Source organism: Abramis brama (genome assembly GCF_963993115.1).
Source record: "Abramis brama genome assembly, chromosome: 1".
NCBI classification, from domain to species: Eukaryota; Metazoa; Chordata; class Actinopteri; order Cypriniformes; family Leuciscidae; genus Abramis; species Abramis brama.
The window spans coordinates 77,224,331-77,251,582 of NC_139963.1; the positions used below are offsets into that span (position 1 = coordinate 77,224,331).

At 40.4% G+C, this 27,252-nt stretch overlaps 3 protein-coding genes across 6 annotated transcripts in view; 1 reads left to right on the forward strand and 2 right to left on the reverse strand.

Annotated features, from left to right (window-relative positions):
* Positions 1-5,395, forward strand: part of LOC311088972 (uncharacterized protein) — a 7,195-nt gene extending 1,800 nt beyond the window's left edge. Inside the window, exons 2-5 of one of the 4 annotated variants that reach the window (XM_084123389.1) lie at positions 1,495-1,530; positions 1,902-2,004; positions 2,158-2,185; positions 2,388-5,395. In XM_084123389.1, the coding sequence (XP_083979515.1) occupies positions 1,516-1,530; positions 1,902-2,004; positions 2,158-2,185; positions 2,388-3,996 (1,755 nt within the window). In that variant the 5' untranslated portion in view covers positions 1,495-1,515 and the 3' untranslated portion in view covers positions 3,997-5,395. Of the gene's footprint in view, positions 1-1,491; positions 1,531-1,901; positions 2,005-2,157; positions 2,186-2,387 lie in introns of all 4 variants that reach the window. The other 3 variants (XM_084123388.1, XM_084123390.1, XM_084123391.1) reach the window with 3 other exon arrangements.
* LOC311089569 (uncharacterized protein) overlaps positions 1-27,252 on the reverse strand; it is a 406,125-nt gene that overhangs the window by 351,811 nt on the left and 27,062 nt on the right. The window lies entirely within an intron of this gene.
* Positions 11,421-14,423, reverse strand: LOC311097867 (uncharacterized protein; the record flags this gene model as incomplete). Its single annotated transcript, XM_084137821.1, has 2 exons — positions 12,828-14,423; positions 11,421-12,728 (listed from the first exon to the last, which is right to left on the reverse strand). The coding sequence occupies exon 2, from the start codon at positions 12,354-12,356 to the stop codon at positions 11,421-11,423; it is 936 nt and encodes a 311-aa protein (XP_083993947.1). The 5' UTR covers positions 12,357-12,728; positions 12,828-14,423.

Genomic DNA, 27,252 nt, shown 5'->3' on the forward strand with positions numbered 1-27,252 from the left:
CACTGGCTGCTGAGCATCAGAAATGAGGGATTGTTGAAAACTTTGTGCTTTTTTTGAGATTGTTGTCATTGTTGTCATGTCAGTGTTGCTCTGATTTCAATAAAATGTAGTTCATTTGCAGCAACTTTTAATATTACTTGCATATCACAATAACGCCGCACAGCTTAACATAGGCAATCTTCCACATGATTGAGCTACCTCTAGATATCTTTTTTTTTTGTCAACATTTTTGCATATTTCTAATTTTGAAGTTAAAAGGAACAGTTTAAGAGGTTAAGACATTAACATTTTGCAAAAAAAAAAAAAAAAAAAAAAAGGACGATAAGGACCACCCTACTGTAGTGTTTACTAAAGCTTTAAATCACGTATCAGCGCGGAGCACAGTTTCTCATGAAGCTCCTGGAGTGCGTAATGTTTCAGAGAAGCACGTGATCAACGATAAACCACGCCTCTCTGAGCTCAGGTCTCAAGAGGTCCTCGCTGCAGCCTCCTGCATGATGACATAGCTGGAGCAGATCCATCCAAATGAGCCATTAAGTTATGCAAGAGTGAAGACTTAAATTTCATCATTTAATGTTGTTTTTAGTATTATTATTACTTTTTATTAATATTCATAATCAGTAGTATTATGTATCTCTTTTATATTTTTTATATACATTCATAATTGTTTGTACTCAATGTATTTTGTGAATATGTGGGAGAGACTTTGGGAGACTTTGGACTGAATTGTGTGCTGAGTTGGAGACTGAAATGTATATGCAGGGTATACATTCCTATGTTAATGGAAACCATATGTTCATCTGCTGAATGTATGGTCGCTATGGTGATGTAGTTTTTTTCCTTTGGTCAATATAAAAACCAAGCCTGTGTCTGTAAAGGCAGAGAAGATGACCGGAGAAGATGATGAGAAACTAGCATGAGGACTTTTGTTTTGTCCACTGTCTCTTCTCTCCTATGTTTTATAAACCAAATAAATAAGAGATCTCTTGGCAAAATCACTGGTGTCTGTTTCCATGAAATTAAACAACAGGGGAAAGCCAGATTTTTAAATCAACAAAGAGTTCAACATTTTTTATGCTCTGTATGATTTTAATATCCTCCAAAAATACATGAAATACATTAAAATATAAATATAAAATTAAAAGACAAAGGATGAGATCGGTGAATCAGTGTCTATGATGATTATGGCGACACCACAACAGCCAAAAACACTTGTTAATTCACAATATATTCCTGTAGGCTACTGTCTCAAATACGACAAATATTACTCAGAATTCATTGTTTTTATGGTATATTGCTGTTTAAAAAACAAAGAAAAAAGAAAAGAATAAAGGTATTACTGTCAGAATTAGGCTGTTTTTTACAGCAAGGTTTTACAGTGTGCATAATACTCTTTTCACACACAGATAATTAAATATCCAGTTGTTTATATGCAAATATTGGAAGAAATAAAAACATGTATTCTGAATCAGTGAATTATTCTGTGTTCAGCAGTTAAACTGTGGCGGTGGAGATATGGCTGAACTCATGGTAAGTTGCAGTCTTTGTTTATGAGCTTTTAAATGCAGACAATTAATTTATTCTAAAGATGTATAGCTCATGCATTTTTTTGCTAGTAAGTGGACACATAAAAAAGTACACATTTAACAGTTTATTCGTTTTTTCATATTTGTTAAGTCTGTATGACCATAAATGAGTATGTTAAAGGGATGGTTCAGAGTAAAATCCTAGGGTCCTTTGCACCATGACCTCGAGCCAAAGTTTGCCGACCCCAGAGGCCAGAGGGTTATATGTGTGATATAGTGAATGATTTGTTGAACATTGTGGGCACAATCAACAATATTTACTGATACATAGATGTGATGAATAAGTTATTAAAGGCAGTAAACTTCTTTCTAAAGATTGAAGACTTGCTAAAGACACGCCATCGCAGAAACTCTCTCTGCAGTGAAGTCAGCTGTGCTTCAGATCGAAGTCATGATTTCCATCCTCCTAATTTCAAACGTGAGTTATGAACTACATTATGAAGTTTTCCAGCCTCATTATTATTGTTCAGCAACATCTAATGTCACACATAATTGAACAGTTATTCAAAGTAATTTATATTGTTCTTTATTTATTATTACCATTGTTGAAAATGCTTATTATCAAATACAGGTGATGGAAATAAACCGGTGGGGAAACGGTAAGCTTCTCTTTATTAGTCTCTGTTAGCCAGCTAAATAACATCATCTTGTTGTCAACCTTAATGTCAACTTACAACAATATAGTACAAGATAAATGAATGTAAAATGTTCAGCACAAAACTGACCTCTCACCCCTCCAAATGCCCTATCTGATCTCCAAATGCCCTATCTGATCTCCAAATGAACTCTCTCTCTCTGTAGATCACATCATGATGCCACCCTCATTAATCCAGGTCCCCCAAGACTTTTCCAGCTGAACACAGAAAGAACACATATTTATGGGACTGATAAAAAGGTCAGACGATGGACATATGGACGAAGAGACAGAAACAAGCAGAACAAAGTCATACTGTTGGTGGGAGAAACCGGCACTGGGAAAACCGCCATGATCAACACCATGGTGAACTACTTACTGGGAGTGAAGTTTGAGGATAAAGAGTTTTATCAAATCACAGAAGAAGAAAAACCAGAAGCTCAGTCCCAATCCCTGACGTCTGAGATCACAGTTTATGAGGTGTTTGTTGAAGAAAACCCAATATCTCTGACCATCATTGACACTCCAGGATACGGAGACTCTGAAGGATTCAGTAGAGAAAGAGAGATTACTGATGATCTGGGCAGGTTATTCTCAGATGAGGATTTTCACTATATTGATGCCGTGTGTTTCGTGATGAAGGCGTCTCAGTATCGACTCTCTGGAAAAGAGCATTACATATTTCATTCAGTTCTGTCTCTGTTTGGCAAAGATATAGTGAACAACATAGTGTTCATCATCACACACTCGGACGGAGGACCTCACACCGATGCTCTGAATGCCATTAACACAGCGCAGATCCCCTGCAGAAGAGATGAGACAGACAAACCTGTTCACTTCTTATTCAACAACCAGCAGGAAGAACAAAGAGCACATGCTCACAAATCATCATGGGAAATGGGAGAGAAAAGCATGGAAATGTTTTTTAAACTCCTGCTAGAAAACAACAGAAAACAAATTCAGATGGCAGTAGATGCTCAGAAACCGCGAAAACAACTTGAAGCCCGTGTCTTTAATCTAAAGGACCGTATCACTGAGAAAGAGTTAGAAATCAAAGCTGTAAAACAGAGTATTGAGGGATCTAAGAACCGTCAGGTTAGTGTGTACAAACCTGTCAAAGAAAAAGTACCGATTGAATTCTCAATTTTTTCATTGAGCAATTACGCAACCTGCTGCTCTGTGTGTGAGCAAAACTGTCATGAGTTTGGTTGCTGGCGGGTCCTTTTCAATGACCTCTCAAAGTGTGATGCCATGAAAGGTGGCTACTGCACTGTGTGTACAGGGAGATGCCATTACAGTAAACACATCAAAGAGAACAGGAAATATGTGACTAAGACAATGAAAGTTAATATGCCATTTGATGATCTTAAACAGGAGATTGAATCCACCAGAGACCGGGCTGAAACCAGCTTTGATAAAACTAAATATGAGGAAATAGCAAAAGTACAAGAACACCTGAAGAGCGATCTGGAGAAGGTTAAAGCAGAAAAGTCCATCCTGCTGCATGAAGCTTTTACGCTTATCATGATTCTGTCAGAGAACCTAATAACATCAGACTGGTATTTCACTCCTGAACATCTGGATTTTTTCATTACCAGACTGAAGGAGGAGGAGGGAAAAGATAAAGAGGTGCGGGACCTGAGAGGTGTGAGGAGATCTTTAGAAGAGAGGGAAAACACAGCGGACTGGACTGGGCTGGCACTGCGTTCTCTGCATGTTGGCGTAAACCCTGAGGAAGTGTTTCCCAACCTTTTTTCCAGGAGACCCCCATTTTAACATTCAAAATCCATAACGACCCTTGCAACACTTGCAGACAAATCTTATTTACTTACAAAATCAGTTGTTCATTTTTAATAAATGCAACAACAGCAGAAACATTAAAATAATATAACTAACAACTATGGCCGAATTGGACTTGCAGTATAATGTTATCTACTAACATGTACTACTTGCTATTGACGAACATGTTTTATAAAACGATAAACGTAATATTCCAGCCTTTAAATCATTTTTAAGAAACAGGATGAGTCAAAATGATTAAGTATTTTATCAGATCATTGAATAATTCTAGATACCTTTTTATCCGAGTTGTTTCGATTTTTAGAATGGACATAAGCTTATCTTTCAGCACATAACAGCCATAAACATGTAGTCTGAGTTTCACAAACGATAAACGCAGACAGACTGAATGAAAATGTGAATCCAGTCTCTGTCAGAAGGTGGCGCTTGTGGACCAGCAGAAATACAGAATTTATTGAATGGCTCTAGTTTTCTCTTTTTATTTTATTTTTGTATTAGAGAAATTAGAGAAATTAGTATTATTTTGCTTTAAGGGATTCATGATTTTTTCTGCTTATTTGTACATTTCTATGCATTTATTTTGTTAACCACAACGAAGAGATGGGTTTGACAATTTATTACATTTGGTATTTTTGTAAGTTTATTTTCATTATTGCCTCATGGTAAACGTGATTTCATATGTTTGAGTTATGTATATAAATATATATTTGTTCTGGAAAATATGCAGTTGTTCTGTTATGGTGTGCCTTTAGTAGGAGCACTTCTGTATTCTGTAGTCAACCACACTTGAAACCCCATATAAAGAATAATCATTGTAACCATATATAAAGGAAGTGGTTCAGAAAGAAGAACACTGCAATAGTTGTTGTAAAGTGGTTTATTAAGCAAATGGTTTATAAAGAAAAACACACCACACTTAATGTTTTAAGCATTTATTAAGCAAATGGCTAGTAGAGTGAAATTGACCATGTATTAGAAAGAGCTTTGCTACACATTAAGAAACTAATGCACCGTTAGACGAGGCGCAGAAGAGGACACAGAGAAGAAGAGCCTGAAGAAGGAGAATGGAGAGACGAGAGGCTTTATATAAACAGATCTGAAGGGTTCAAGACTTTGGATTGGACACATTGTCTGTAAAGGACTAATGAATAAAGGAGGATATCCTAAATGTTTGATGGACTCTAAAACTCTGTAATGAGAAGATCAGGGAGACGCTGACTCTCAAGGACGGCCTCTCCGGTGTTAGACGCCTTGCTGTCGCAACTCTTGCTGTCAAAGCTTGTAAACAATTTGGTTTTTTGACTTACTTTTATTTTGGTTTCATATCTGTAAACTAGTTAACCTGTATTCAATAAAACTATATATAATTGAACTTAAGAAGCTCGCCTGCCATACGTCTCTGATTTCTAAGAAGCTTGAGATGAACTGACCCCACGGAGAAGTCTTCTGTGATCTAAATATTGTAATATGAAAATTCAGATGCTTATGATTTAGGACAGATTGGACTTACTTTACCTAACCTGAGAATAATCACAATAAGGGTAAAGGTGTTTAGAAAATACGCACTAAACCCATTTATTAGTTTTCCCCTCTTTCTTCTGCACTATTGTGTGACCTGTACCCTAGTGTTGCAGTCAATGAAAGGACACTATGTTGACTCTATGAGTGTGTCCTGGAAGTCTTATGGAGGAACTCTTGCAATCAGCAACTACACAGTCTCTGCCTGTTAAATAAAGCAACAGCAGCACAACATCAGTGTTTCTCTGCTCATCTTCGACTGAAGCACAGGCTCCACTCTCCAGCACAATGCCATCGCAATGGTGCAATGTGGTTTTTTTTTTGTTGTTTTTTTTTGTTTTGTTTTTTTGTTTAAAGAGCGTGTTAGTAATGTGCACCTGTAAGCGGGTCCACAACGTGTGTACACTCTGCTTATTACACACACACACTCTGCTTATTACACACACACTCTGCTTATTACACACACACTCTGCTTATTACACACACACTCTGCTTATTACACACACACTCTGCTTATTACACACACACTCTGCTTATTACACCCACACTCTGCTTATTACACACACACTCTGCTTATTACACCCACACTCTGCTTATTACACACACACTCTGCTTATTACACACACACTCTGCTTATTACACACACACTCTGCTTATTACACACACACTCTGCTTATTACACCCACACTCTGCTTATTACACACACACTCTGCTTATTACACACACACTCTGCTTATTACACCCACACTCTGCTTATTACACACACACTCTGCTTATTACACACACACTCTGCTTATTACACACACACTCTGCTTATTACACCCACACTCTGCTTATTACACCCACACTCTGCTTATTACACACACACACTCTGCTTATTACACACACTCTCTGCTTATTACACACACACTCTGCTTATTACACCCACACTCTGCTTATTACACACACTCTCTGCTTATTACACACACACTCTGCTTATTACACCCACACTCTGCTTATTACACACACACTCTGCTTATTACACACACACTCTGCTTATTACACACACACTCTGCTTATTACACCCACACTCTGCTTATTACACACACACTCTGCTTATTACACACACACTCTGCTTATTACACACACACTCTGCTTATTACACACACAGGGATTCTTTAAACATCCAATCAATAAAATAAGTGAGGTTTCACTAATAAACTTATCAGTGTTTAACTTGTGTGTGTGTGTGTAATTACTAACTTATTATATGAAATACGTTTCCCTTTAAATCACAATTTAAGCAGTAATATTTACACTTTAAGAGGAAATAAAATGTCTTGGAATTACTTTTATTCAAAAACACTTTCACATTTAAACCAAAAAATACTCTTTTTCTTAATTAACTTACAATTTCAAAAAAGTCAGTAACCACAACTGTTTTATAAAAGAGTATAACAGATTTACTTAGAAAAAGTAAGTCAGAAATTAAATAGGTCTTGTCAAACTCACTTTTCAGATCACCAATGCATTCAAATTCACATTCAAAACATAAGGGCCCAAGAACATCAAATAGGCAAATAGCTGTCTTAATGTGAAATGCCCTTCAAATGATCAAATGATGCAGGCCTGAAGCTTGGCCGCTAGCTTGTTAGCAAAGTCCATGCAAATCACTAACCGCTAAATCAGCGCCTAACTTAAACTCATTTCAGTCTTCGTGTGCGGAGTAGGCCACTCTCACAGACAGAATTATCACCATTATCGTTTCGTATAAGAGCCAGAAATACTCCCCAGGATAGCCCAAGACCATAGCTATTCTTACAAGCATCTTTAAAGCATTTTCACAAATATTATTACCCAACAAATATTTAACATTTTAAATGCTGTATTCAGTAGACCATGAACATTACACAATATGCATTTCTCTCATTGAGAAAAATCATAACTTCATTGCCTGGTCAAATCTTATCTGTTTTACCCTTTAATTATATTTAATAAACTATGAAATTATTTATTCAAACTTGTATATCGTATACTCATGATTATATTTCAACAGGGTTACAACTGCCAGATGGACAAATAGTCCATTAAATAGTCAGACCTAGCATTCATTTAGCTGCTCAAATGTAAAATGACACAAAAGACGTGTTCCTCTTCAGCCAAACTCAGTTTCAGTCATCAGTTTCCACACTTCCAGGTGAAACACACACACGGACACACACTGTAGATGAGAGATTTATCCTGCACTTTAGATTCCCTGATCAGAACGGGAGTTTTCCCAAGAGTGCTGAAATCAGTGAGTTTGTGCTGAACTGATTACGTGATTTCTGTCATTAATTCACAATCTGAAGAACAGCTTTAGTTTTTCATGAGACTTTTCCTGTTTCATACTTCAAGTGCAACATTAAATGAACTAAACTTTGACTAAAATGATTTTTAAACAGTGTTTTTGGTTATTAAAAGCAACCATTGCAGCGCTGCTCAGATGTTGCGTGTGTGTGTGTCCGACTCAAACGTTCCCATTATCCTCTGGTCTTTGTTTCTAGCAATAAAAGGGTTTTTTGGAAGATTAGGTAATTATGAACACAGCATTAAAAAATCAGCATTCTCTGGTTTGGTGTCTATGAAGGGGGACTTGAGTCTTGTTCATATGGCTAATACTCTGTTATATTCTGTTCTCCAGTGTTTATATAGATAATCCTCTTTCCTCCAGGTTTTAGGCAATAGGGAGTCAGGGCAGAGCTCGTGTTTCTTCTTCTGTGAGCGGTCAGTCAGATCTAAAACTGAGCTGGACTGCATGTGGTGTGTTAGTTTGGCCATTCCCCCTCCCGAAGCCTTTCTGTGCTCCTAATGCATTTCTTTTTCACTATAAATTACATTTGCAGGTGATTTTATGGTGCTGGGAAAACGAGAAGCTCCATGAAAATGGCCACTTCATATGCTTAAGTTTTAGTATAACTGTCACCGGTGCAGGCCGGGGCGGACTCGGATGACCAACCGCCCCTGACTCCAGACACCACCGTGAGGAGCCGAAACCACAGGCACGCAACAGATAGACAAAGGAGGAGGCAAGTAATTGAGTTCAAAAGTAACAATCTTTATTGAATAATAATCAACTTGAGGAAAGAATGAGAAACTCCTGTCTTCTTGGGCTATTGGACCGGAGTAGCCGCTGGAACGCTTCTCCACTGTCTTCGGGACACAATGGAGCGATAGTGGCTAGGGAGGCTTACTCCACGGCGTTGCTGCACATTTCACAGCGTTGCTGCACATCTGCAGGACTCAGACGGTAGGTGGCAGGTAAGGTTTCTTCTCTTAACAGCAGATTCTCTTATCAGGACGTGAGAGGGGAATTGTGACTTTAAAACTCACTTCACAGCATTGCTGCACATCTGCAGGACTCAGACGGGAGGTAACAGGTAAGGTTTCTTCTCTTAACAGCAGATTCTCTTATCAGGAGGTGAGGGGGAAATTGTGACTTTAAAACTCACTTCACAGCGTTGCTGCACATCTGCAGGACTCAGACAGTAAGGAACAGGTAATGTTTCTTCTCTCAACAGCAGATTCTCTCATCAGAACATGAAAGGGAAATCGTGACTTTGAAACTCACTTCACAGCGTTGCTGCAGTCTTCAGGATTCTTCCCTCAGCATCAGACACTTTCATCAGACATTAGCGAGAGACTCAATAGGCAGCTTTACCAGCGATGTTGTACATCTTCAGAGCTCCATCAGTAAGTATAACGGTTCAGACTTTTCCACAGCCATACGGTTCTTCACGAGACTTGTAATTTCAGAGAGAGAGAGGGTTAACAGGAGCCTTCAATGAGGGATTACTTCACGACAATACTCAGTGGAAGAGAGGATAATACAGAGCATTACTTCAACAGTTCAGTTGTATCGTTCTGGAATTTGGATGGGGACAAGTAGATCATTTCACAAGAATGAAAGCAGGCGTTGGGAGACTCTTCTCAGCATAGCACACAGCACTCGTGTTCACTACAAATCCACAGCATTAATTCAGCGTGCATCAGGTAAGGCAAACAACTGCAAATCACTCACACAGTAGGGCTGATTAGAAGCCTCACTTCATCCATGCATTTCAATGGGAATATTCAACCCTCCATTCTCTCCAGCGCATCTGAAACAGATGTCCTCCTCAATAGTAAATTTCACATTCACAGTCTTTTCTTCAAGCTTTACATTTGATTCAACGATGTAATTAATTCACTTATCTTTCTCTTTTCCTCTTCCAGCGCAGATCCAAGCAGCAGTTCAATCCAGTAATATTCCACAAGCAGCTCTAAACGACAGACTCCAATGGCAGTTCTTCACTTACACGAATTTCCAGGATTACAGCGTCCAATGTAAGCACTCAAACAGGAGATATTCTACCCCAAGACACAACGACAGAGACCCAGCCAACACAACTGATCAACTGAACACCGATGGACTTTTACCAGCTCCAACTTCGACCTCAACTCGACTCTGAATGGCTCTTTTATCCTCCTCTTGTAAAGCGGAAAGCCTGTGCAAACACCGCTCCTCTCTCTCTCACACCTGCCGTGCATCAGCGGTAATTAGGTTGGACAATATCTCCGCTACACCCGGAACCGGAGTGAGGCGTTACACCAAAATAATCCCCTCGGGGAACATGGAAAGAGGGTTCCGCTTTTCCGAGCATTCTGTCACCCGTGACATCCCCCCTTGCCAATCGGTTCTAGTCACTAGAACCGGTCTTCTCTAATGCCATTCGCCATATCTCTCAGGTGGCCGTCCTCGGTGCCCAGGAGCAGGTCTACAGGTAGACATAGATGACGCCCAAACATGAGGTAAGAAGGGGCATACCCGGTGGGTATTTGTTGCTTAATCACTCCTGTACAGCCATAGTCTTCCTCATGGATTAAAAACACATGTTTCCACTTCTTCAGGAGCTCCTGGAGCTGTAACACTTGTCCTTCTTCCAGGTCCTCACCCTTCAAAGACTCCCCCATCAAATGGGTCGGCATTCCTCCTCTCACAGGGCTTAAACTGGCCTCCACTGGACGGACGGCAACTTCTACCACTGCAGGGCTCACCTGCCTGAAACAGACATCTTGTTGCTCTTGGACTTGGACAGGGCGGACAGATGAAACTCGAACCAGACGTTGATGTCGACGAAGGAGCACTGGATAGGGATGGGCGTTTCGCACCCTCACTGAAACTCGCCCTCGTCGTATGACCGCTAGCCCATGGGCTACTTCGATGGGTTGACAATCTTCATGGGGCTCTACCAGGACACAGTTGCCTGACTCACGGGGTCCAGCAGGCACTCGGACCCAGAGAACAGCCTCACTCCGGGCTGGAACAGACAAAGCGTACCGGCAGGTGACTCGACCGATATCTTCCCGCTCTTGCACCTGACTTGCTGCATGGACTCTTCGGCAATCGGCCAGGATCTGATCCCAGTCCTGCCTTGCTGTTAACGGGGACGTTCGGGCCGGTCGGCCTCTAAACAGCTCTTCCCAGCAATCCAGGATGACGTTCATCCCTAGCAATGCTCGATGGAGACCCAAGCAGTGGTCTCGAACAATGACAACACCCTTCTGGTGGACAGGAACCCCTCGAACCAGAAAGTCTACCACGATGTACCCAGTATAAGGAATATCCAATCCATTCGCTCCACGTAATGTGAGTCTTGAAGTTTCCGTCCTGTGGAGCCGATGATCCGCGAATAACTCCAGAGCCAAACTCTCTGAGAACAATGTAACCTGAGAACCTGTGTCGACCAGACAATTAATCTTCATTCCATTAACTTGAACTTCCACGGTGGGACAACGCCCAACCCAGTCATCTCTCATCACCGGGACGGAACAAGGGTCTCTTGAGGGGGTCCCGGCCACTTGACCCACAGTGACCGGTGGGACTAAAAACCCCCTTGTGAACTTCGACGACGATCACACTGGCGACTGATGTGTCCCGGCTTTCCACAATTGATACAGATGGGTCGACCCTGATGATCCCACTGAAACCAGGGGCCCGTCGGACGCGAAGGGCGGCGTGCAGGTCCTTGCCCCTCCTCTGAATATGATCTTCCTCGCACCATCGGTTCACCCTCGACTCGACCTCGATGAAGCTCACCCAAAAGACTCCGAGACAACTCCGCCATCTGTCCCTTAACATCCTCCAGTAATTCTGTCCTCAATTTCTGCTTCCACTCATTTGACTCAACAGGCGCGGGTACCCTGGCACTGCTGGCCGCCACACGAACTGGTGTCCGAGTCATCTCTCCCTGATCTAACTCCAACGCCAAGGCCTCTTGTCGAAGAGCCTCAAAAGACATAGCGGGGTCTCGTCGAAGCTGGAGCCGTATGCCCTGGCGCACCGGTCCTTCACGCAGCCCCAAAACAAACTGGTCTCTCAATAGGCCATCTCCTTCTCCCAGTCCATGATCTTGTCGACCTTTCAGCCGGCCAAACTGCTCTCGCAGTTTCAGGGAGTATGCTCGTAGAGTCTGCTGAGGCCCCTGCTGACAATTAAAGAACTGGGCACGAAGGATGGCTACCGGGGTAGAATCTCCATATACTCCAGACAAGAAATCAAAGATATTCTTCACAGTGGCCCGCGTGGCTTCTGATGCAGCAAGAACTTCCCTTTTGGCTTCTCCTTCTAACGATCCTAGTACAAACTGTACCTTTTGCGATGCGCTCAATCCTTGTAATCCAGCCAGATATTCTGTCTGCGCTTTCCAGTCCTGAAAACTCAGCTCCGATCCTGGTCCTCCATAGCGTTGTGCCCAAGGGGCTCCCATCATGATGGGCATTACTTGCGAGCGAACTGGTGGGACCTCTTCGTCCACCATCGCGTACCTGTGGCCGCTACAACTCACGGTGGCAACCCTGCCGACTTACGCCAAATTGTGTCACCGGTGCAGGCCGGGGCGGACTCGGATGACCAACCGCCCCTGACTCCAGACACCACCGTGAGGAGCCGACACCACAGGCACGCAACAGATAGACAAAGGAGGAGGCAAGTAATTGAGTTCAAAAGTAACAATCTTTATTGAATAATAATCAACTTGAGGAAAGAATGAGCAACTCCTGTCTTCTCGGGCTATTGGACCGGAGTAGCCGCTGGAACGATTCTCCACTGTCTTCGGGACACAATGGAGCGATAGTGGCTAGGAAGGCTTACTCCACGGCGTTGCTGCACATTTCACAGCGTTGCTGCACATCTGCAAGACTCAGACGGTAGGTAACAGGTAAGGTTTCTTCTCTTAACAGCAGATTCTCTTAACAGGACGTGAGAGGGAAATTGTGACTTTAAAACTCACTTCACAGCGTTGCTGCACATCTGCAGGACTCAGACGGTAGGTAACAGGTAAGGTTTCTTCTCTTAACAGCAGATTCTCTTAACAGGACGTGAGAGGGAAATTGTGACTTTAAAACTCACTTCACAGCGTTGCTGCACATCTGCAGGACTCAGACGGTAGGTAACAGGTAAGGTTTCTTCTCTTAACAGCAGATTCTCTTAACAGGACGTGAGAGGGAAATTGTGACTTTAAAACTCACTTCACAGCGTTGCTGCACATCTGCAGGACTCAGACAGTAAGGAACAGGTAAGGTTTCTTCTCTTAACAGCAGATTCTCTTAACAGGACGTGAGAGGGAAATTGTGACTTTAAAACTCACTTCACAGCATTGCTGCACATCTGCAGGACTCAGACGGTAGGTAACAGGTAAGGTTTCTTCTCTTAACAGCAGATTCTCTTAACAGGACGTGAGAGGGAAATTGTGACTTTAAAACTCACTTCACAGCGTTGCTGCACATCTGCAGGACTCAGACAGTAAGGAACAGGTAATGTTTCTTCTCTCAACAGCAGATTCTCTCATCAGAACATGAAAGGGAAATCGTGACTTTAAAACTCACTTCACAGCGTTGCTGCAGTCTTCAGGATTCTTCCCTCAGCATCAAACACTTTCATCAGACATTAGCGAGAGACTCAATAGGCAGCTTTACCAGCGATGTTGTACATCTTCAGAGCTCCATCAGTAAGTATAACGGTTCAGACTTTTCCACAGCCATACGGTTCTTCACGAGACTTGTAATTTCAGAGAGAGAGAGGGTTAACAGGAGCCTTCAATGAGGGATTACTTCACGACAATACTCAGTGGAAGAGAGGATAATACAGAGCATTACTTCAACAGTTCAATTGTATCGTTCTGGAATTTGGATGGGGACAAGTAGATCATTTCACAAGAATGAAAGCAGGCGTTGGAAGACTCTTCTCAGCATAGCACACAGCACTCGTGTTCACTACAAATCCACAGCATTAATTCAGCGTGCATCAGGTAAGGCAAACAACTGCAAATCACTCACACAGTAGGGCTGATCAGAAGCCTCACTTCATCCATGCATTTCAATGGGAATATTCAACCCTCCATTCTCTCCAGCGCATCTGAAACAGATGTCCTCCTCAATAGTAAATTTCACATTCACAGTCTTTTCTTCAAGCTTTACATTTGATTCAACGATGTAATTAATTCACTTATCTTTCTCTTTTCCTCTTCCAGCGCAGATCCAAGCAGCAGTTCAATCCAGTAATATTCCACAAGCAGCTCTAAACGACAGACTCCAATGGCAGTTCTTCACTTACACGAATTTCCAGGATTACAGCGTCCAATGTAAGCACTCAAACAGGAGATCTTCTACCCCAAGACACAACGACAGAGACCCAGCCAACACAACTGATCAACTGAACACCGATGGACTTTTACCAGCTCCAACTTCGACCTCAACTCGACTCTGAATGGCTCTTTTATCCTCCTCTTGTAAAGCGGAAAGCCTGTGCAAACACCGCTCCTCTCTCTCTCACACCTGCCGTGCATCAGCGGTAATTAGGTTGGACAATATCTCCGCTACACCCGGAACCGGAGTGAGGCGTTACACCAAAATAATCCCCTCGGGGAACATGGAAAGAGGGTTCCGCTTTTCCGAGCATTCTGTCACCCGTGACATAACTTTTATAGTATACAGGGGTGCAAACACATGTATGGTCAAAAAAGAGAGAGGTAATCGAAGCCCTCGTCCCACGGCAAATATCCAGATACTACATTGCCACCATCCCCAACCCACCCCTATAGGCACATAGAGTCAAATGAAATTTAGAAAAACTATCTTGCACTTCTTCTTCTTGCTTTACTGCTACTTCCTGAAAACAATTTCACCTGATGATTTGAATAGCTCTTTTTGTAAAGAATTAATAATTCTAGGATGATTGGGGTAATTGTGTAGGGTAGGCCTAGTGCATCTGCATAGAAACTAATAAACAAAATACAAATATAAATACAATAAAACACAAATACACAAGAAATAAAGCAGTGCTTTATGTTGTTCAGGTAAATTAACTATATTAAGTATTAATACAGTTTATCTTTTGACAAAACGTGATTTTTCTCTTTCTCTTTTGTTGTTTGATTAACTTTGGTGACACAAACAGCTGCAGGCATATTGGGTGCTGTCCCTTTAAGACGAATGCACGTATCTAATACCGGTAATGACACGCATCCGTTTTATTTTGACTGCGTTTACGGGGAAACTCGTTGAGACGGACACTGGCTTATTTTTTCGTGCACATGTCTGTTCAAACACAAATAGATAAGAAAGAAAAGGGAATTCGGTGTTCACGAACTTCACGTGCTGTCTGCGACTGCGTGGCTCTGTGCGCCGACAGACCATCTACATTTGGATGTTAAACATAATATGTATAGCCTGATACAGCAAAGACAACGTCGGCAGTATTGACGGCAAAATAGGCTACAGAATATTTCGTTCTGTAGGCCTATTGACAGGGGCAATATTTGAAAATCGATAATTAGGCCTATTTTTTAAATTACAATTATATATGCATTTGTCAAAAACCGAGAGACTTTCAAGCATCAAAATGTAATTTATTAATATGTATTTGCGCCTTCTATTTTGTCTGAAAACTTCCAACACTCTTGCGTGTCGCGTGGAAAATAGGCGTCGGTTGCGGTTCTATTTCTAGCACGCGGTTTCGGCGCGGCTCGAGAAGTGTGTGTCACGCAGGCATTGTGCTCTAACACAAGCTCTAACCAGTTAACATGAGAGCCGACATAAAAACGGACACTCCACGCCACGCAGAGAGAAATGAGATGCAGTGGCAGATCCAGACTTCCAGAGTGAGAGTGAGACAGAAACACTGGTTCACGCTTGCGCACATACTGCAGGTTTGGCGCGCAGTGTTCTGATTCGCTTATTCAATATTTACTTGTTGGTGGACGCAATCCAGAATTACTGTTGGTTAAGTTATAATCAGACCCTCTCAAACCACCCCCCCTCCCCCCTTAAAAAAAACTCTTCGGATCTGCACGATTCACACAAGTCACCCAAACTGACGTGAAAAAAAGCGGGAGGCGCCGAAAAGCGCGCTGTTTGCACCCCTGAGTATAGTTCATATTTATGTATATAATCGTAAATCTGATAATGACCAGTTATTATGTTTGTTGGAGGAAAGGCTTATACACTGGTTATCCACATTTCCTGAATCTTATTTCATAATAGGGAGTGCTTTTGATGTTGTTTTGAATGAATCTATAGACAGATGACAACCTTCAAATGTAAAAACTAATTTAAAATAGTTTAAAACAGATTTGATCTGACAGATATATGGACAGAATGATATTGTGTAAACTTCATGGAGTGACAAGGATGGCTCTATATGTTGATTTCTGGCATGTCTCTGACTATTTTGATAAGAACAATATTTATGTTAATATAAATGTTATTACAATTTAAATCAACTGTTTTCTATTTTACTGTATTTTAAAGTGTAATGTATTCCTGTGATGCCAAGCTGAGCGTTCAGCATCATTACTTTTAAAACGGCAGAGTTCATGTTTATATATGAGAACAAGCTGATAGTTCTTTTAAACCTGAAACACAAACACAAAAATGTAAAAACATGGAAAATTCTTGAAATTCTTTAAGCCAATACTTCCTAACAGCGCTCAAGTATGGCTAAAATAGAGATCTTTGAGATCTGACATGTCTTACAGCAGATACTTGAACAGATGAAGATATACGGAGGAGGAGGAGTGGCTTTACAGTTAACGGCAAGTAAATTATACAAAGAAAACTTCAAGTAAAATATACAGGGACAACTTTGAGTAAATGCAGTACAGGAAAACTTCAAGTAATTTCTTAAATAATACAGCACTGTACACACACAGAAATAAGCTGAGGATAACATAATATAACTCAATAACTGAAGGCATGTTGAATGGGCTCTTACACAAGGCATGATCAAAGTTTTCTTAAAAGTGTTTTAAGGGATATAGACTTGATTCCTATGTTATGCTCTGAGAATAATATGCTTGTGTTGAATTCTGAGGTGTTGAAATGTCCTGCGCTTCTGTTTCTAGGAATGCACAAAGACATTCAAGAAACACCACATAGTTCAACTTTATCACAGTTTGAGCTCCAGCCTTTTAGACTTTACTTTTACTTCCCAAATGATGCTTTCAGACATGAATCCCGAGAATCTCCGAGATCTGCTGTGTGTTCATAAACACTGAGAAGAGAGTCAGTATGACAGAGAGGAGAGATAACAGTCCGTCTCTTCCTGGTAAATGACAGAACCCGAACCCGAACCCTTCCTGCTAAGAGTCGGAAGAGTTTCTGATCACTCTGGCTTTTGAAGCATGTCACAATCAGAATTTCTTCAACAAAATGCGTATAAAATTGATACTCTCTCAAGTAAAATGCTACACTGTTAACAGACAAAACCTGTCATATATACAGTAACTCGGGGGCAGTAAGTTTGCAATTCGCAAGTAAGTTGCTGTCGTCTATTCAACAGTATGAGCAAAATTTGGGTGATTTTCACTGATTCGGGTTCACAGCCTCTTGAACGTTATGACATGCTCATTTTAGTGGTGTTTTTTACTGAGATTTAATTATTAGGGATATTTCTATTAGCCCTCATGTTGGGTTGAGCAAGTGATTGCTTTTGCTACATCAGAAATATAGAGCCAGAGACACCACAGGTTAGTCTGTATATGTATTCTCCACCAAAAAAAGTAAGAATGAATCCAAAGCATTGAGCCGAGTTTCACCAAGAAGCACAGACGCAGTGTAAGCAGAGATTTAAATGGCTTCACTCCAGGGTTCACATCTCCAGCCTCGCGCTCACTGAGAGAGAAACCGGCCCTGAACGATCAGGAGGAAAACAGAGATGCGCTGACTTTAAAATAACCTGCTTCTGGCTCCAGATGCAGAAGTGAAACATCACGCATTAGAAAACTGACGTTAAAATCACAAACTGTGCATTTGCTATTTATTTCTGAGCTGCATTTGAAAGTTCTCTGTTTGTTTTACAAGAATTCTCTTCATGCTCTAGGAATAGTCCCATAAGCATGGTGAAGTGAAGGGCCCATTATATTCCTCATTCCTCATTTGTTAATTCAGTCACACCCATAACCACATCTCTGACTGTGACTGTGTACTTAAAGCGGCTGTGCTTCTGGTGTTTCTATAACACGAGGCCAGCGTCACACCATGTCTGTTCTGGGTCTGCTCACCTGTGTTGTGCTGAGTGCATTCAGTGCTCAGGCAGAAGTGGTCAGTGACTTTAATGTGTGTAGTGAGTTTTTCTACCTAGGCAAAGCACCAGAAGGAATGGATCAGAATACAATGAAAATCTGTCAGAGGTATCGTAAAGACAACACGAACCACAAAGCTTACTACGCTACGCTGTACTCGGTTCATCAAAAGATTCCCCTCTACAGCGCCTACACAATGTTGTATTCATGCTCAGACACCACTGGAAGGACAGACAAGTGGCACTTAGAGCCTCAGGTAACTATGTTTTTCACTATCTATCAAAATACTTCCATTAGCAGTTTAAGTCAGATCACGTCGTCACATTTGTTCTATAGCACTTTATTAGATTGTTTCAAAGCAGCTTCAAATTAATAGGAAAATAACATTAATGTCGCAAAAATTTAAGCTTAGAATTTCATAAGAAACACAGAAAACATTCTGTTTTGTCATTGAAAATAATATATAAAATACAATAAACTGATGGTACTTAAAGGGTAACTAAACCCCTGGTCAGAGCCTGACTCCACCCACTGGCAATATTTGAAAAATGCTAGAAAAGTGGGCAGACCCCAGCGGAGATAGAGGGGACGAACCGTGAGCGGGGGGGCGTGCACCTGAGTCCTGCTGTCAGACTCTCTAAAATGGAGAGTTTGCTCACAGGGTCGAAAGACGACGTAAAGCACATGCATCTGATGAGTTATCCTATGGTTTTATCAGAGCCCGTCATTCTCTGGTTTTATTGAGTTTATGTCAATAGCGCGCACTCTCTATAGGCATAATTATATTTTGCCGCTATGTGAAAAAATCCAGCAAAATGCGCTGCCGCGTTTGTCGACCCCAGAGGATTAACTTTAGCCTAACCATAAATTGTGATTAAAATATATATGATCACTCACATCAAGACGCCGCTGCGGTGGTGGAGTCCATGCAGGAGGAGCAGCGTTTGGCACTGCGTCGCTTTTCAGCGCGAGCTGTGTGGAGAAGCCCATTTCCACCTCTATTGTGTTGGAGAAGCAATCCCGCGTAAAATGCAGGTTTCACATTAACGGTCTTCCAGGCCAAGTGCATGCAACCACTGGCGCCTAATTTCCAAGTCTGCTGGAAAGCTATGCAGTCCAGCAGTGCTGTTGCAACCAGCAACACTACACCTACGTACCCTCCTGCCCACTGTACTAAATACAGATAAATCTACGCTAGCTCATACCAAGGGCGTGGTGAGCTCGTACCAGGGGCGTGGTGAGCTGGAACCTGCTTACGTCACCTGCCACCACTTACGTCACTTGCCACCGCAACATCCAATAGGAAAATTCAACTGCAGTAGCCACCGTTCAACCCTAAGAGGGCAGCACTCAGACGTTTTTACACCATATATTGTAAAATTAAAACACTTTATACCCAAATGTCAAAAAAGTTACTTGGATCAATGAACAGCACTAATAAAGCCTCATTCTTACAGATCATTAACTAAAAAAAGTTGGTTTAGGGTTTAGTTACCCTTTAATTATTGAAAGTTCTTATAAAGTAAAACTGTCACTGTAAGAGAAAGAACAGAACTTTTTTCCTATGAAGTTTAGAAAAACATGAAAGTCTTTTCTCACAAACAATTAAACATCAAACTAACCATCTGAAATATTTCTCCTGTAGATTTCTGAACCTGACTCCCAAATTGATTATATGGTTCCTGATATTAAAGAAAATCAAAACAAGTATAAAGCTAATCAAGCCATCGGCAGTGACTACGACGGGACTGGATATGATCGAGGACACCTGCACCCCAACAGCTTCCCATGCACTGTGGACGGCCGTGAGGCAACGAATACACTGACCAACGCTGTGCCTATGGACCCGTGTTTCAACCGCGTCCACTGGAAGAACTGGGAGAGCACTTTAAAGAGATTTTTAAAAGATAAGCTTAAGAGTGATCGTGATTCTGCAAGAGCCTACATTGTCACGGGTGCAGTACCTGGTGAGAAGCTACGGATCCCACAAACGGAAGGTGCTGTGAAGAAAGTGAAGGTGCCCTCTCACATCTGGACGGCTGTCTGTTATGAACACTCCATTGATACCAAGTCTTTTTCCTTCAGCTTTATAGGAGAAAACCTGCCGGAAAGTAGAATACGCCTGATGAGTGTCTCAGCGCTGAACAATAAGCTCAGTGAACTCTATAAGGTCCCTCTGGAGTCATTTAAGATTTTTAATGAGAAGTGTTCTGAAGACAATAATAAATTAAATGAGGCTGAGAAGGCGTTTCAGAAATTAATCAATCTGCCATTGAATCCAGGAGTCCAGGCGACCCCAGATGTGCAGAAAATGTATCGTGCGCTACAAGCACTCAACACTGACGGCTTACCAGCCGGAGAGAATGTCGAGGTGACTGAGATGAATGTAAAGTTAACCTTGAGCAGTGTGAGCACTTATTCGGCTGTGGCAGAGCGCCTGAAGGCTTCTGATGAAACTGCTTGTCTTATAACTAATAACGGAAAAGGATCTGTCGAATGCCAGGTGGTCCCGAAGAAGCGCAAGTTTGCAGCGGATGGCTCACTCTGCTCAAGCATCTCCGACTCTGGGTCAGACTTTCAGTGCAATAATAAACCCATCTGCTCCACTCCCTGTCTGTACCAGGACAATTCCAAGGGCTACTGGTGTTCCTCTGGCCAGACGCAGATAGCGTGTTCACCCCCGTACTCACTCGTCACGGTTAATGGAGAGAGGTGCAGGGATGATCACCCCTGTGCTACATACGGCAAAGACTTCTACTGGTGTAACACTGTCTCTGGCAGCTGGGGTTACTGCAGTCCTCCTCTGTGGAGAAGTAAAGCTGTAAACGGGCAGTACTGCCGCAGTAACCATGCCTGTGCTAAATATGGTGAAAGTTATCAATGGTGCTACACTGATGATGAAGGCAATTATGACAAGTGCTGTACTTCTGATGACAGATTCTCCACTGTGAGTGGCAAATCCTGCAAGCCTGATCACCCCTGTGCCAAATATGGTGAAGATTACCTGTGGTGCTACACCACTGATGGCAGCTGGGATCGTTGTTGCACAAGTTGATTCCTTTAACATTTGTATTACTATTATTACTAAAGCAGGACTTTGCAAAGTCCATTGTGATTGTACTTGGAGCGCTTACTAACCTAGAAACTCTTTCTAACGTAAAAAAAAAAAGACTCTCTGTGCTTCTATAAACATATTTTAGAAAATACATTTTTCCAAATGATTTTTAATGCCAAAACAAAAAGCTTTACAAAAATATAAATCTTTCATATATTTGCAAATGCATACATAAACACTTTTTTTCATTAAAAAACACAAACAGATCTGGTACATTCATGAGTGTAAACACAGATCCACACAAAGCTTACAGAGAAATTATGTGATTTTCATGAAGCAAAATTCAATCTGTGTCCATCATGTGCTCAGAGACACACAGACATCACGACCACATGCACAGACGTAACTCTTTATTACACACGCCATTAAAGCTAACTCAGCTCCACACTTACAGTCAAGGCACAGTTATTTGTTTAGTGCTTTTTATCGTGACTCATTGTTCCAAAGCAGATTCACAGGAGGGTTTTTGTAAAAGAAATCCTACTTTAGTGTTTCTAATGTCTCTAAAGTTCCTATGCCGTCCGACTGGTGGATCTGCAGTGTGTTTTCTGATGAGACGGAGACAGTTGTGCTGCCAATCGCTCTTGTATGGCTTTATTGCAATGATTAAATCATGTCTTCTGTCACTTTACATGTTACTCACTTAATCAAAACACCAATAAACATGTGTTTCATAACTCTTGTAAGAGTCGTTCTTCATATACTCAATCAGTATTTTTCTCAGGTAACTCAATACTTTGCCCCGTAAACAAACTTCACGATGTACTGCAGTCTCTGCTGTGTGTGCACATGTGTCCTACAAGCCAAAACTGAAGATTTGCCATACACAATATAAACAGTGTAAAATGAATTGCCTGTACAGCGGTGCGATATACAGAAGAAAGATCAGCTTCAACAATATTGCTAAATTCATTTAGTCATTCCTGCTAGATAAAGTTTTGTCAGGTTGACTACATTTAATTTTTGCCCTGCCTAATATTGCCAACATTATAATTTTAGCTAATTTGATTCTACAGTTATTTCCAATGATAGAAGCTACTAATGTTCAATTTAGTTAAAACCACTTTTTACAGAGAGAGTAATATTGTTCTTAGCAATGACTTGCACCACTTCAGTGTTTTTGCCCTGTGTTTCCTCACATCAGACCTGTGAACCGGCATATTGTCCTTCACTGTGCCTCGTTCTGAGTCAGGAATTATATGCTATGTTTTATAGCATTTTTATAATATCTTGTAGTACATTTCATAGTATATATTTGTACTGTCCAAATCTATTTGCACACATGCGTTTTATATAGTCTTGTGTCAATCTGTGTGTCTTGTTAAATAATGTAGCTCTTGTTTGTTCAAGGGTCCAGCCCGTTAAAGTTATTTCCACAAACACAGAAATGCAAAAACATGGAAATTCATTAATAGTTAATACTTGGCTCCAGTACCTTTGAGATCTGACATGTCTTAAATCCGTATAATATCTTCCTTAGATTCTGATTTAGACAATTTTCTCATTTTTTATTTTTATATTTCAGTTTTCTCATTTTTGAGGGTAAGATACGGTTTCTCCTCCTTCCTCGCTTCAATCCTTCTAGCTAAAACAGCAAATACTTGAACAGATGAACATAATTTTTGCCTCTTGTTAAATTTAATTAATTAAAATAAGCAAAAGTAACACAATTGTTTAATATTTTGTCACAACTCAATTTAATTGTGTTCAATCAACCTAATATATTTGAAACTGAAGTTTACTTGCTTAATTTGTGTGAAAATTACATGAATCATTTTTGTTGACAACTAACTGGGCAGTGGATCTGTAGTTCCCAGCATGCTTTGCAAGGGACTGCATTAGGAGGGTAAATTCAGGGATTAAAGGGTTATTGTATGTGTTTTTCTGTAAATGGAAAGATGTTGTTAGTTAATGTTAGTGTTTAATATTCAGTTATGTTAGAAACTGAGAGGACTTTCTGTAATATTTTTGAGTTTTGTGGTTATTATTATGCAGTAGAGTGGCGACTGTGTTTAGCTTAGGGCTGTGGGCCTCAGTATATACACTACACATGCATTAAACCTCTTTTGCAGACCTGTGTAAGTAATATTCAATACTACTCTGTCTGTAAAAAGTGGTTTTAACTAAGTTGAACACTAGTAGCTTCTATCATTGGAAATAACTTTATCTAGCAGGAATGACTAAATTAATTCATACAACAAGATTACAATAAATCATTTCAAATGTGGCAAGCGGGCGGGGAGCAACTCCAGAGGAGACGCCAATAACGGCAACAATGGTCGACTACGCCACCCCAGAGTACTGGGGACTAACAGCCCTAAGGGCGCACAGGTTCGTTGATCAAAGGATGGGTGAGGAGACGTGAGTCATATTGAAAAAGAGAAGTACACTTTTATTTATCAACATTGGAAGTATAAAAATTTAAAACATCACAACAAGATTCTTAGAATCAATTTTACAGTAACGTGCACAATATGTACCAGGCACAACAACCACAAACTTCTATTTAAATTAAGTTGGTTGACCAGCAGCGGAGGTACCTGGAGACACGGGCTAGCTGCCTCAATTAGAAGAACCCCAATAACCCAAACACACGCCCGCACACACACGTGAGGATTGGATGCAAGAAAACACACGGCACTAGGTGTAATCACCACACACCATACGCTAACAGCCAGCCTCCCCACTCCAGAAACCCCCGACTCCTGCACAGGAAAGGAATACAAAACCAACAAACTTATAAAAGACAATACAAGTATAACACAGCAAACAAAAACAAAATACAAATAACTAATCTTAAGGAAACAAAGACAAATTAAAAACACACACTTCACTCAGACTCAGCAGTTATAAATTACAATGCCCAGAATGAAGTATGAAAAACAATAAACATTCATAAACTCAATATACTGATGCACAATCAGAAGACCAAGCAAGTGGCAGCTGGTGAAGACGGGCCAGCCAGCAAGCCGCACCAGCCCCGACGCGTCACGACACCGCGTCAACGTGCACAGTTACTATAAACTAAACGTAGAGGCAAAACAGCAACGTAGTCACAATTAGGCGCTTCACGAGTTAATATTGACGCTCAATCCCATTGAGTAGGCGGGGAGGACCCTCAGATCTGCAGAGCATAAGAATATGTAAAAGAAAATAACAGATTACTAAAAAAATTACTAAAAGCTATAATTATACATACCGCAGGGATGGTCATCGTAAACAACCCATTCATGGTCGCACACTATGCGGGAATGCAGCCGCTCGATCCGAAACATACCGCTGTAAATAACATACTATAATATTTACTAAAAATAGAACAAATAACGGCGAAATACGATCAATACTTGTTTATAAGGAGGCTGAACATACCCATGATAAGTAGACAGCAAGCGCACAGCAGACGGAAGACAAGGACACAGTCTAAACCGTCGGCGGCAACAGATGACATGACGGCAATACCAAGACGCATATCCGGTCGCCAAAACACACTTCTTTTATACTCCATACAAGGGCAGCCAATAAGCCACACGCATGCGCACGATCTCCCAATAGGTGGAGTTATTCCACCCTGCTACACAAACAAATTAGATTTTGTTGGAAAAATGTAATTCATTTTTGTGGAAAAGTTGTCCTTAATTTAATCAAGTTCGTTCAACAGCTTATTTATTTGAGTGAGGAGGAGTGGCTTTAAAGTTAACGTCAAGTAAATTATATAAAGAAAACTTCAAGTAAAATATACAGGGACAACTTTGAGTAAATGCAGTACAGGAACACTTCAAGTAATTTGTTAAATAATACAGCACTGTACACACACAGAAATAAGCTGAGAATAATAATAAGTCAGTAATAATAATAATTCAGTTTGAATGGGCCCTTACACAAGGCATATGATCCTGCGGTGGACGTTTTCTGGGGAAACTTAAACGTTTTCTTACAAGTGTTTATGCTCTCAAAATAATATGCTGATGTTGTATTCTGACATGTTGAAATGTCCTGTGCATAATAATAATAATGTTCCGCTCCACAGAAAGAGGAAGTCAAATACATGTTTCTACATCAACACCATTTCAAGCGTTGCAGGAACTTTCCAAGAAGATTTGGGTAACACTTTACAATACGGGTGCACTAATCTGCATTAATTCATGCTTAACTAATGCACAGATAATCATGTGTTAATGTATGACTCATGAACTAAACCATTAATTAATGATTACTGCATCAGTAACTAATAAAGATTCTAAATGATTAATAGATTAAGTAATATATGAATTGTTATTAATTACATGTGTCATAATGTATTAATTTCTTAATAACTTATTTTATTAACTAAAAGTGTAAATTAATGCCTTAATTACCACAGTTGGTCAAAGCAATGTACTTCAACTTACAGTTGTCTGCTTTAATTAATCATTAACTAATGATTTGCAAATGTATCATTATGTTATGACTTTACTTGTTGAGGCACATGACTATTAACTAATTGTTAAGTAATATGCCATTTTGGTGCCATGTAAACCCATAAATGGCATATTACTTACTAAAAATGAGCAGGAGAGAATCTCACTCAACTTTAGTCCTGTGATTAAAACAGTTAAGAACATATGTAATATTTGGTTACAGAGGGACTTGTCTCTCGAAGGTTGCGATCTGCTGTCTAAAGCGGACGGTATTTCCAGGCTCACGTATGTAGCTACCTCTATGCATTCAGATTGTAAAATAAATAAGATAATTGTCTTTTGTGGAAAAACCATATACAACATATTAGAAAATCTGTAACTGTTATTTTATATAAAAATGGTGGGCTTGATTATTTAGATTTTGGGTCAAGGTCAATAAGGTCAAGGAAATTTAATTTAAGATATTGCACAAATGTTACCCTGCTACGCATTTTCTATCCAAGTTTAACAAAGACATAGATGTAAACTGTTCATTTTGTTTATTGCAACCAGAAACTGTACCTCATAATTTTTTTTTTGCCATTTTCAATATACAAAGTGCTTATGGTGGGAGGTTTCTAAATTTATTAATGACAAATTGTCATGCAGTTTTCTATTGTTATATGAACATGCAATATATATTTTTTTCAATAAAAAAAAAGAGTCTGGAAAATGAGGCATACATTATTAATCTTGTGAATAAGATTAAAATTATATGGTTTCTATTAAAGCAAACAACGTAGTTTCAGGTGAGAATAATGGATGAAGAGAAAACCTTATCTGCTCATTGTCTATTGAGAAGTGCAAATGCCCTTTGGTAAAATGTCAGCCGTACTATGTGTAGATGATGACGATGATATACAGTTCCAACTTCCGTAAACGATAGTCCAAGCGATAACCATCCACTATATGCTCCCACACAAACGCTTTATTCCTGACTGCTCAGGCCCAAATCCACTTTAGGATGCGATATCCCTTCAGTGAGAATATTAGTAGTATTAAAAGAGTCCTTCTAAAATAAGATATACAACTGGGTGTTAGCTTGATAACCAACACATACAACATAGGCTGAACAAATTTCAACTCATACCAGCTGAGAAAAAATAAGCAAAACAAACAGAGAACTTTCAAATGCAGCTCAGAAATATATAGCAAATGCACAGTTTGTGATTTTAACTTCAGTTTTCTAATGCGTGATGTTTCACTTCTGCATCTGGAGCCAGAAGCAGGTTTATTTTAAAGTCAGCGCATCTCTGTTTTCCTCCTGATCGTTCAGGGCCGGTTTCTCTCTCGACGAGCGCGAGGCTGGTCACATACGCACTACAACCAACAGCACGAGAGATGCATATAATAGTAAATCAACAATTCGTCTTCATCAGTACCTTTGGCTCATGGGCACACATGTTTGACATTCTCTATATCTCCCTTGGTAGTGTTATCATGAACTAGAAGTCAGACAGATGATTTATGAGCTGATTTACCATGTGTCGTGGTCAGATTTATGAGCTGATTTCTGACTTGATAAGTTAAAATTCAATGACTGTAAAAAAGTGATGAAGTATAACACTGAATGCATTTGTGTTTA